Genomic DNA, 13,337 nt, shown 5'->3' with positions numbered 1-13,337 from the left:
ATTATAGACAGCCATGTACTTTGTATTTGGCGAGTTTCTTTTTTTTAAATATATTTTTGGGGCTTTTCTGCCGTTATTTCGATAGTATAGTGGAGAGTGACAAGAAACGGGGAGAGAGAGACAGGGAGTGACACGCAGCAAAGGCCGTCGGGCTCGGGAATCGAACCCGTGACTCGCTGTTAGGCTACATTAGAGCCTATGTATGGGCTCTATCTTGGCCCGAAGTGGCTAAACCCACTATTTGGGGATTTCGCATTGTGCAAGGGGCAACACCAGCCATATCCCTAAAACACCTGCGCTACCCGTTACATTATGTATGCATAGGTGTGGTTTAGGCGTTACAATAATAAATCCAATCACTGTGCCAGATGCCATTGCCTTTAACTCATTCACTGCCAAGGGTGGCTTTGACGACTTTTAGTTTTTTTTTGTGGTTTTATAAAAGATCGCGCTGTTCTCTATCACCCGAGTGATCACTTTCGACTCACAAGGATCCGGAAACAACGTCATTCAAAGATTTCCGCCTCCGTCCACTTCCTGTTTAGATTTTTCATGGAAACGGCTGTATCTTGAGTTGACTTTTTTTGCCCTAGATTTCGCGAGACATGTTATGGGATGGAACACGTGCTGCTAGAAGAGAAGGGGCCGTCGCGGTTGAAATGATTTTTCTCTGGGCGACGCACATGGATACCGGATGTGTTTACTAACGGCCAGCGGAGCGACAATAATGGATCTAAATTTTCTGTGGCCAGTTGAAAAGGTAAGAAAAGCGTGCATTTTTGGCTAGAGATGGTATATTCACATGCTGCTACAAGAGAAGGGGCCGTCGCGGTTGGAATGTTTTTTCTCTGTGCGACGTACACGGATACCGTGTGTGTTTACAAACGGTCAGACAAGCGATCATAACGGATATTTTTTTTTTGTGACCAGTTGAACAAAAACAACAACAACACGCCCACGGTCACACCTCCAGGCGCAAATAACGTAGTCGGCATAATGTATAGCGGGTAGTGCAGCCGTAAGATAAGGATACCGTTTAGTGCCAGCTGCCTTGTGTGTAATTCCCGGGTAGCGGGTAGTGCGAAGGGTAAGGCACCGGCCAAGATAGGGCCCTATATGTGGTATGCGCCATAACCACTGTGACTAGGCCACTGGCGCCCCTATTTGATGAGTTTCTCACCAAATACTGAGACAGTCAGGTAGTGTACGCTGCTTGGCACTCTTGGGTATTTTATCCCCATGTAAACAAGGCATAGTGCTCGGATACAGCACGCGTAGCCTGTCGCTGTCCATTGGCAGTGGTGCTGAACCATTCGCCAATCCATGTGTGAGTGATGTGTGCTGTCCTTGGTTTGTCCATCGTATGGCGACTTAATGGCAAACACTTTTTCTTTTTCTGTCCTTCAGCACAAGCTCTTCTTGTGCCTTGCTAGGCCAATAAGTGACAATTGTTGTTTAGGATAGGATTTCAGCTATTTACAATAGAGAAACTAAAGAGTCTTCCTCCGCCCGTTTCCCAGCCCTTCCTTCACCTAAACACTGCTGCAAGTGTGTGTGTGTGTGTGTGTGTGTGTGTGTGTGTGTGTGTGTGTGTGTGTGTGTGTGTGTGTGTGTGTGTGTGTGTGTGTGTGTGTGTGTGTGTGTGTGGTCTAAGTCTAATTATGAAAGTAACAGGCTTGGGAAATATACTAAATATTTACACAACTGATGTAAACATTGTTCATAGACCCACACCCTTCCCCTGGTATTTAAAATTATTTACATAAACCTATTTTTGCATCAAGGTGCCAAAATGTGTAATGACTTTAAGGGTAATAACTGCTATTGCCACAATAATTGGTCCCACTTTTACTGGTGTAAAAGTGGGACATTCTCCACATATTTCAGATGGTTATGAAACTATGACGTTGAGTAAGCATGACCTATCCATGACCCATGCCCAAGGGCGTGTCCAAAATATGGTGTACAGTAGGGTGTGACTTGAATATGTAATATGTAAATATGTACAGTACATTTCTCAGGGCTAGAGGGGTAGTCATGATGGTAACAATATGCCAACATTGTTGGTATTCAAATCCCCCAGATTAAGACTATACTATTACTAACAGACTGAATTGAAAGGTTTAAATCATTATTAAGACTAGAGTCCATAAAAAGAAGAAAAAGAAAAGAAAGAAAAAAAGCTGAGAAGAAAGCTCTGTGTTCCCGCCAAAGAACACATTCATCACATGGATATAAAAACAAATGTGACTAAGTTAGTCCAGCCTAGCTATACACAATGACTGTATCTATCTTGCAAATACCACTGATCACAAGACAATGGCCCACTGGCTATGACGTAGGACAGGCACATCCATTTAACGCTAAGAATTGACTTAGAACCAATTGTTTTGGGAAGTGTCTTTGTGTCATCCAATGTGCCTTTGCTGCCTCCACAACACTGACTGATGGTCCACGTCTCAGTTGTGTTTGAACACTAACCCTGAGTTCAGCATCAGCACCAGCAATAGCAGGAGAGGGGCGGGACTCCTCAAACCTGATCCTCTGCTGATTGGGCACAAGGGCTCATCCTACCGTGATGATGGACGTGAGTGGCAGCGAATGGGAAACGTAGACCACGAAGCAAAAGCAAAAAAAATTATGAGCAGAAAGATAATGACGTGAAGAGAAACATAAAACAGGGAGAGTTGCATGCCAAATGTACAGCACATAAATAAGAAGAGAAGCCTGGGTGGAAACCTCATATGTCCCAAACTGTTACTTTTCAGAAAAAAAAAAAAAAAAGAAGCCGATTTAAAGATAAATTTTTTTTGCTACTTTTGTGTGACACTGTAGTATTTACAAAAAAACATAAAAAGTAAAACTATGGAGACAAGAGGTTTCTGCCCGACAGCAATGAAGTGTTAAACTAAGGAATAAATGAAAGTTGAATGGCAATGGAACAGAATTGCATGTACCGTAGAAAAAGCCCCACGGCTGTCTGATGAAGACCAGAGGCTGATGAGGCCAACAAGAGGGGGGCTTCTCTGGGAGAACTTTCCAGCGATATTTCCAGAGCAAACCCACACACACACACACACACACCACAAAGACACTTACATTTTCGTCGTTGTCAAAACACACGTCCGGTCCTTTCCTGTATCGAGGGTTCTGAGCCAGCTCGCACAGGTCCGGGCCCTCAGCTGAACACGTACACACACTCAGGAAAACACGCCCTGCCATCAACGAGGCACATCAAACACCGAACACATTTTCGCCACAATAGTTAAATCAATCAGGGGCTTGTGAATCGCTCACTTTGCGGCCAAAAAGTGGCTTGGCAACAGAAACTGTTGCGGTATGACTCCCTGAGCCTGTGAGAGACATATCTGAAATGTAATCAAACATGGCAGTCAGACTAGCCCTCGGGTAATAATGAAAATGAGTATTAAAATTATGATAATTTTCTTCTGTAAGGAAAAGTAGAGGCATTTATCATGTGCATGAGTGTGTCTGTATGTGTTCATCTCTACAGCAGTGGTTCTTTCGTGCCAAGGACCCCCAAATTGATATATATTTGGCTACGGACCGCATTTGTGCCTGGGAACCATAGAAGAGAAGATTTAGAATGCTTTATAATTCAAAAGATTTTCAAAAATAGTAGATGTGCAAGCTCGCCGCACGACACCAAGTGACGCGCTGTGAGCTTGTAGATCTATTTTTTAATAGCCAACGTCTAAATGGATAAAGTGGTTAAAATGATGCTATGTTAAATACTTTTGCTGGGGGCCCCCTGGAACCCCCCCAAGGACCCCACTTTGAGAACCAATGCTCTACAGTATCTCTGCATGCGTGTGTATGTGCATGCGCATAATTGCCGTATAGGCAAAAATGGCCAATCAAGATCTCCTTGTAGACCTGCTTTCAGATCTGCTTTATTCTTTTTTTATTCCTACATTTTTTATCCCACGATTTTGTAACCCTTATTTTTTCACCCGGTGGCAATTTTCTAAGTGATCCTGGGCGCTACACTCCCCTCACCAGCCTAGGAAGGCCAGGGCCGAGCTCATGCCTCCTTCAATGCATGAGAGCCAACTGACCTTCTTATCAGGGAGAGTTTCCCTGGTTGGACGTAGCGCGTGGAAGGAACACGTTATTCCAACCAGTTCCCTTCTCCTCCATCGGGCGCCCCGGCTGTCATGGGGGAGGCAGTATAGAGACCAGGATTACTACATGTTTTTGTGAGGGTATTAACTACCCTAGGAGACACGGGGAGAACATGCTAACTCCACACAGAGTAGGCCCTTTCGCCAACCCCAAGATCTGCTTTATTCTTGACAATTTAAAATTGTTGGCAATTTCAATCATTTCAAATGTTCTGCTGATATCCACGAGAGATAGGGAAAGAGGCCAGTGAGGCAGCCTCAGCAATACATTTACATGATATTATATGGACTACAAGGCCCTGCAGTGTTGTGAAACCAGTGAGCGTAACATTACTGACAGCTATAAAACAGAAACAAATGATTAATTTCATTTTTATTTTCCCCTCCTGTCGCAGACTTTATAAATATAGCACCGCTAATGTAAACACTGTATTCTCAGACAGACATTTAAATTTACACTCATTACAATGCCGTGTCATTTCTCTGCGCTTGGGTGTTCTGAGAAGAATGCTTATGTGTGAGATTGTGTGAGATTGTGCTCTTGTACATTTCTTTTTGTACTTAGGCAGTGGTGTAAAGTAACTAAGTACATTTCCTAAGTAAAATTTTGAGGTACTTTTACTTTACTGGAGTATTTCCAATTGTCTATACTTTTACTTCTACTCCACTACATCTCAGAGGCAAATATTGTACTTTTACTCCACTACAATTATTTGAAAACTTTAGTTACTAGTTTCTTTGCAGATATAAATTATTATATCATGAAACACACATTAACAACTTTAGCCCTATTTTATACATAGGCTACGCGTAGAGCTTGTAGATCTGCTATTTTTAAATATTTTAGTAATTTTACTTTTGGTACTTTAAGTACATTTTGATGCTAATACTTTTGTACTTTTTCTCAACTAAATGTTTGATTCTGGACTTTTACTTGTAACAGAGTATTTCTATATTGCAGTATTGGTACTTTTACTTAAGTAAAACATTTGCGTACTTTTTCCACCACTGCTCAGAGGGATATCGTTTATGAGAAAAAAACCTAGAAATGTAGCTGGTCCACTTTGGAAGGGGGTAATTTAGAGTTATGACTAAATCTAAACCCTAACTCAAATGTATCTGACGATTAGGGTTAGGTTAAGGTTACGGTAAGGGCTTCGGTAAACGCATGTACTGTAGTGATTGAGTGTTCAGATTACGGTAAAGGGGGTCAATCAATGGTATTTCCTAGAAAAGCAATACAAAGCTATGTGTGTGTGTGTGTGTGTCCATGCAAGCGTGCGTGCACGCTTATATCTCTGTGTGACCTCATTAGCAGAATATTGAGCGAATACCGAACTGGCGGTTCCCTGCCGTGACCCCGCGGCGACCTCTTATGATGACACTTTTACTGTTACACCAGCAGGAAGCTCTATGTCACAGACACATCTGTCTAACAGACCGCCGAAATACACAACCGCACGTGCGTGGTGCGCACACACACACACACACACACACACACACACTCGACATGGGGCCCCGATGAATTCAAACAAAGAAATCTAATCTGACTCGTAACACGAGAGGCTCTTTCCTAACGCTACGCATTTCCTTTACTGTGCACCTGTGAACATTCAAGGAGGGGACCTACAACTCAGAAGGGTCCATTTGGTTCAATTTGAGAGTTAGATTAAAGGTGTAGTGAGTGAAATCCTTAAAGTAAGTGTTAAATATCTCTATAATCTGATCTGTCACCGTTGCTATTAGAGCGTTTGCTCAGGAACTGGGGTCTCCCGGTCTCTCCACCTCTTTTAGCAAACAGAAAATGTATTTTCAGGTCAGGATACCAGTTTTATCCAATAAGGAGAGAGACAACTCATACAGGATACAGGATGAACAAGTGAAATTGGAAGTGATAACACAAAGAAATGAGCAGACCAAATTAGAAGTTGAAAGCAAAAAAAGTGAAGCTGATAAATGGGTACTCTTTCCTGATAAGCTGAAATTGGCAACCAACTTTTATTACAGAGCTAAAGAGACAGGGGGACCTCTGTTAAACACTAAATAGAAATGATTACTATCAGAATATAGAGCTTTAACTTTTTTCACCAAAGAAACCTTTTGTTTTAACCAAAGAATATCACTTACACTAATATACTTTAACACTGAGGATTCAGCTGTGTACTGGAGTGGACACTGCAGGTGTGTCACCTAAAAAAGTTTTAAAGCCCACAGGATGCCGGGCGGACGGAGGGCCGCATGCAGGGCTACAGAGGAAGTGGATCTGTCCGTTTGATTTTCACGGAGAACGAGGGGAAAGGATACAGGGCTGCTCTGCCTGTCTGAGAGGTCTGGGATCACATGACAAACACATCGCCTTGGCATCGGTGATCAGGAACACCAAGTTAGTGTTCGGCAGCTTCTCAGCACGATACATCCTGGAAGAAACACGCACACGCACACACACACACGCACACACACACGTTTGTCAGATCACAGTCCAGCTTCTACAGATAGAGCTTAGATGAACGCGCTCACGCGCACGCACGCCCAAACGCACGCACGCACAGACATATTAAATCACACTAGTTTAGCAGTAGACAGAATTATTATTACTATACAACGCACACACACACGCACACGCACACAGTACAGAGTTTTTACTCGATTGAGGAGTGTGTAAACATAACATGCCTGAGTTAGTATGATGATATAGTTCCAGTTCAAATGGACATACAGTATAGCCCATGTTAAATCACACAAGTGCAGTTGTACATGTAGACGCATGTATGCACACACGCACGTGTGCATGCGTGTTTGGTCTGTATTCTAACATGGGCTGTACTGTATAGGCTACAATATGTCCGCTTGAACACACACACACACACACACACACACACACATGCATGTGTGTAATATTCTGCAGGCATGTGCGCACATGTACTGTATAATCACGTCACACACATACAGTACACACACAAACGTACAGGCGCACACACGCACATACCAAACACGCACGTGTGCATGCCTGTTTGGTGTGTGCGTGTTTGGTGTGTATTCTAAGATGGACTGTACTGTAGGCTACAATGTCCGCTTGAACACACACACACGTGTAATATTCTGCAGGCATGTGCGCACATGTACTGTATAATCACGTCACACACATACAGTACACACACTAACGCACAGGCGCACACACACACACACACACACACACACACACACACACACACACACACACACACACACACACACACACACACACACACACACACACACACACACACACACACACACACACACACACACACACACACACACACACCTCTCCTCCAGGGATTGGCTTTGTTTATGGCTATCGTTAAAGTTTGGGTGTCTCTGGTCGTTAACATGGGGGAGAGAAGCATGGGGCACGTGGGGATCATAACACGCTGCATTTAACCCCAGAGACTACCAGAGTTGACACAGGAAAGCACTTCCTCTGTGAAGTGCTTTTAATTTGAAATGCGCAAAATTTGTGTATGTGTGCGTCTGTGTGTGTGTTTGTGTGTTGGGGAGATGAGGGGGGGGTTGGGGTGGGGGAGAGAAAGAAGAGGGCCGAGATGAAAGCGTTCTTGTGTGCTTTTTCCTCTGCATTTCCATCCGTTGACAGATCAAGGTAATCTGCGTCTGATCAGAAACCCGTCAGTCCAACAGCTGGCAGAGAGTAGACTGGAAACAATATTAGAGAGAGAGAGAGACAGAGAGAGAGAGAGAGAGAGGAAACTGTTGTGGAGTTGCAGGGGGATGCGCGGACCGTCCAGGAAGTGGTCGAGAGGTGGGAGATCTGTTGCACTTCACTCTGTACAACACATGTACTGTAGAGACTGGACACATGCTCACACTGGCACGCAAGCACGGCATGTGTAAAGACACACGAGCGCGCACGCACGCACACACACACACACACACACACACACACACACACACACACACACACACACACACACACACACACACACACACACACACACACACACACACACACACACACACACACACACACACACACACACACACACACACACACACACACACACACACACACACACACACACCTTGAGCAGTTTATACAGTCCAGTACACCTGAGTAGGATCTCTCGTCATTATCAAAGAAGTACTGTGTCTGCTCCGTGATGCAGCTCTCCTTAAACATGGCGTCTGAGATGTCTTCATCAGCTGACACCACTGCACACAAACACAGACAGATGTAGAACATATGTATGTTGCATAATAAATAAATGAATAAACAAATAGATACATAAATAACAAGCTCTCGTGGCATCTGACATGTCTTCATCAGCTGACTCCACTACACGTAGAACATAATGTATCACATGAATGCTCCTCGGAGCACCGGTCTCCGCCAGGTCAGGTAGGTTAGTGTGGGCCAGCAATGTTCGGAATTCGCCAAACAGGCTGGAATGTGACGGATCGGACAGATCGGATGGATCCGTCTTGATCGCTTGACTAAAGAGATAATATGTACCGATTTGCGTGACATTTGTAGAAGTAATATAATAAAAATCACAGTGGGCGGTGTGGTCACAGTGGTCATCACAGTGATGGAAGAAGTGATGGAAGAAAAGTAATATTGTGGACCAACCATTGTACACCCCTAACTTAAAAAAAAACATAAATGTGTGGTTAGAAAAAAACATAAATGTGTTTTTTTTAAGTGCATAGTCCTATTTATAGGGCTATGCACATGTGTCATGTTTCACTAGCCAATCACAGTCCTGAATAGACTGTGATTGGCCAATCACGGTGCAGGGTTAGGGGGGTACAATGGTGGCCAATCACAGCGCAGGGTTGGGGGGTGCAATGGGACCCCCTGTCCAAACCTCACATATAGGGGCGGTTTCACCGCCCAAAAATCACACCCAGTGTTAAGTGGGCAGTCATCACAGTGGTCATCATAGTGATGGAAGCTCACTTCCAAAAAATTTTTTTTGGAAGTGCATAATCCTATTTATAGGTTATTAATGTCATCATGTGTCTCGCTAGCCAATCACAGTGCTGAATAGAGTCAGCCAATAGAGTCAGCCAATCACAGTACAGCTAACTGGGCCAGCTGGGCCAATCACAGTGCAGGAAACTAATACTAACGAGGTGTCTCAACCCCACTTATAGGGGCGGCTACACCGCCCAAAAATCACACCCAGTGTGAAGTGGGCTGTGTGGTCATCACAGTGATGGAAGCTCACTTCAAAAAAATAACAATTATTTTGTGAAGTGCGTGGTGCTATTTATAGGTTATGAATGTCGTCATGCGTCTCGCTAGCCAATCACAGTGCTGAATAGAGTTAGCCAATAGAGTCAGCCAATCACAGTACAGCTAGGGTTGTACTAATGCTAGGGGTGTACTAATATGGGCCAATCACAGTGCAGCAAAGATGTACTAATGAGGTGTCCCAACCCCACTTATAGGGGCGGCTACACCGCCCAAAAAAAGATGTTTTGCAAAAATCGCCCTCCTGGTGGCGCTATAATATGGCAATGTTGAAAGGGTGGCATTTGTGCGTGCAAAATTCTGTTGTTAAATCATACAGGACCAATCCAAAGCACTTACTATAGTGTGTAGAAAAAAGATGCAGAGTACAAATATACATTACATAAAATATTGTATGAATTATACTCTATTAATAGGTAAATGTAAAATGTAGCAGAGAGTCTCTAACCCAGACCTTTTGTGTGGACCATAAAGTCAAGAACCAATATATTGAACAACACTGCATCCATCTATCATTGTTGCTCTTTGTCTGCGATCCTGTCAGAGCATCTTGTGACCCAAATGTCGATCTATCCCAAACTACTGGTCGAGAAAGCAATGACTCAGATCTTATTATTTTTTCACTCACCCGCCTCCAGGAGGTTAGGAAAGATCAGACTGTAGAAGAGCTGCTGAAGTATTGACCTAGACAGAGAGAGAGAGAGAGAGAGAGAAGAGAGAAGAGAGAAGAGAGAGAGAGAGAGAGAGAGAGAGAGAGAGATGATTCAGACTGTAGATAAAGCCAAACTCATTAGGGTTCGACCTACTAGACGTTGATGAGGTCATTGCTTTAGACACTGTCACATAAGAACATCTGTAGTGTAGTCATCGTTGGTTTGATTTTCATGGCAGGGCATAATGCAGACCACAGAGAAAAGTGAGAGCTGTTATTGAGATGATATTGAGCTGCTGTTGTCCTACCGCCAGAAATTATTCTCGAAAACATACACTCCACGTTCCCAAACACACTCCTACACTAGAATAGGCAAAGTTCTGATCCAAAACACAACTTCCAAAACACACACACACACACACACACACACACACACACACACACACACACACACACACACACACACACTACACACCCACTTACCAGGCAGCAGTAGAGGCCCACCAGCCAACACTCAGCACGTCCGCTATAGTAGGCTGGAGAAAACCAGTGCAGGAATATTAATCACACTTTTGACATTTCCAGCTCTAGCTGTCAGTTCAGAGTCAAGACTATGACAGTGTGTGAATACAATATCTAAACTTGTATTATACTGACGCATTGACACTGACGTATTATGAGTGCATAATTGACTGACATCTGTGCAATTATTTCATATCAACAATACTATTCAAATCAGTTATCACTACTCTCCAATGATTTATACAACCCTAGGAGAAATAACAAGCCCTTGTCCTGCAGCATGTGTGAGAGTGTGTGCATGCGTCTCTCTCACCACGTAGACGGATCGCAGTCCAGCTGCGGCCTTGCTGTCTCTCTCTGGGTCACAGACAGACTGGTAGTCATAGGTCTTGTTGAAGGAGTACAGAGATGTGTTGACCAACGTGATCATTAGTACGGGATCCACTTCCCCAAAGAACTGACCTATCTGGATGCACACGCACACACGCGCACACACACACACACACACACGACAGATGACAGATCCATAGCCACACAGGCAAACATTCACACACATGCACGGATTGCGCGCAGGCACACGCTCACACACACACACAACAGATCCATAGCCACACAGGCAAACATTCACACACATACATGCAGGCACACACACGATTGCTCGCACGTGTGTGCACACACAAGCACGCACATGTGCACACACACATGCCCACCCGCCTGCCCACCCACGCACACAGGCGCGTACACACACACACACACACACACACACACACACACACACACACACACACACACACACACACACACACACACACACACACACACACACACACACACACACACACACACACACACACACACACACACACACACACACAAAGAGACAAACAAACAAGCAGACACACAGAGCCAGGCACTAAAGCCAGAGTACGGTAATAAGGTTTATGTTGACCAAACAACTTGTCTAAACAGCACAGACATCTGTGTTCCAGCAATACAGGAAAACACCAGGAATCACCATTGGGTGTCACCCTATGGGACACCCAATGCTTTGCCTCAACACAAGACAGGAGGCAGAGGGAAGTGTATCCATATATTACAGTAAGGCTTCTTCAACGTTTTTCAGGCCAAGGACCCCCTAGCTGAGAGAGAGATGAAGCAGGGACCCCCCACTACATATTGTATAACATTGTGTTGCAGATGAAACTTTATTTTTTATTTTTTACTTGGTCTGCTCTTTTTTCCCTCTACACCTAATACCTCCCTGCCAAAAATAGCCGATCTACAAGCTCACAACGCCTCGCGCTGCGAAGCGTTGTGAGCTTGCAGATCTGCTATTTTTGGCTAAAGTTCTCCTCAGAAAAGGGATGCTAGGGTTAATGTAAAATTTAAAAAAATCATATCACACAAAGATTTGACCCCTGCATTAGTTATCTTCTCCTGTCCTCCTGGGGATTCAGAATGATGATTCAGTTTTCACTCATAGACAATTTGCTTTATTTTCCTGGTGGCCGAGGCCTAAATTAGTCTCTAGAATGAAAGCCGGTGATAGTCGAGGGTCTCCAGGACTGGAGAAGAACCATTGTGCTAAAGAATCCAAGCCAAACATTCATGACAGTAAAACAGGTCAAAAGCCACACGGCCAGATGTCCTCTATGACTGATTCGGTGTCCCACAGTGTAAGCCCTGTTACTGACAACCTGGGAACTATAATCCTGGGGTTATCGTGGCGGAGATGATCACTTGCGCACACGGGGGAGCTCCGCGCTGATGCTGCTACCATAACCCATTAAGACCTGAGGACGATTCTACAAAATGTCTTCTAAATCCTACACAGTTTTCTGAAAAACGTATGTTTCGATATCAGTGGTACTCAAACCTTTTCATACGATACCATACGATACCATAATACTTTATTGTCAGATCACACTGAAATTTGTCTTGCAACCCAGCAGCCATGTATGCAACACATATACAGTACAAGCATTTAACATGACACAAACAACTAAAACAAACAAAATTACATACATAAAAACATAAAGACAAGAGCAATGTCCACCACTCAGCCTACCCCTGGCCTAAACTCCTGATTAAGCCTCAATGTCGTCTGATGGACGTCCTGAAGGCAGCAACCTATATTCTCCATACAAAACATGGCTAGTGTTTGAAGTGATATTCCTTGCCAACCTTAGCATACCGTTATTATACGTAGATGTATAGAGCCTCTGAAGTCATGTCAAGGACCCCTAAAATGATATGTATTTGGCCGCCGACCCCCATCTCAAAATATTTTGTTCAGGGACCGCCAGAAGGAAAGATTTGAGTTAAAAATGTTCGCTTAAAAAAATATATACATATTGAAAGATTCAAGTCAATTTTCAAAAATAGCAGATCTACAAGCTCATAGCGTGGCACGCGCAGTATCAAAAAAAAGTGTCACGAAGCGGTTAAAATACAGCCAAAATCTAAAGTGACACAGATGCTTTCCCGGTTTCAATGGGATAACTGCCCGCAACCACAACCTGCCCTGTATTTGATCTGCCTCCGGTGTTTTACTGCCACCGAGACATGGATGTACTGTACTGTACTCCTGTCCTACCGGCAGCTCTGGAACAAGCCCTCCCCGAGCCTCCATCCACACTGGGGCTCATAACAGTGTCTTAGCTGAGTCATAAGCCCTTCATCTGACCCTCTATTCTATGGGTGATTGATGGGTGGGGTTGGGGTGACGGAGGGTTAGGAGAGGCATCGACGGACGGGCGGGAGCCAC

The 13,337-nt window shown here is 44.1% G+C and overlaps 2 protein-coding genes across 2 annotated transcripts in view; one reads left to right on the top strand and one right to left on the bottom strand.

Moving 5' to 3' along the window:
- The window catches only part of rbm28 (RNA binding motif protein 28), an 895,251-nt gene that overhangs the window by 352,852 nt on the left and 529,062 nt on the right, over positions 1-13,337 (top strand). The gene's annotated exons all lie outside the window — the stretch shown is intronic.
- The window catches only part of LOC308091787 (voltage-dependent calcium channel subunit alpha-2/delta-1), a gene marked incomplete at both ends in the record, with an annotated part of 157,911 nt that overhangs the window by 2,633 nt on the left and 141,941 nt on the right, over positions 1-13,337 (bottom strand). Inside the window, 6 exon segments of the mRNA XM_080437508.1 lie at positions 3,100-3,182; positions 6,450-6,562; positions 8,222-8,351; positions 10,025-10,080; positions 10,532-10,584; positions 10,884-11,036. Coding sequence (XP_080293634.1) covers positions 3,100-3,182; positions 6,450-6,562; positions 8,222-8,351; positions 10,025-10,080; positions 10,532-10,584; positions 10,884-11,036 — 588 coding nt within the window.

The sequence above is a fragment of the Gymnoscopelus braueri genome (genome assembly GCF_963280865.1).
Source record: "Gymnoscopelus braueri genome assembly, chromosome: 9".
Classification (NCBI taxonomy): domain Eukaryota; kingdom Metazoa; phylum Chordata; class Actinopteri; order Myctophiformes; family Myctophidae; genus Gymnoscopelus; species Gymnoscopelus braueri.
This window is presented reverse-complemented; position numbering and strand designations above follow the sequence as displayed.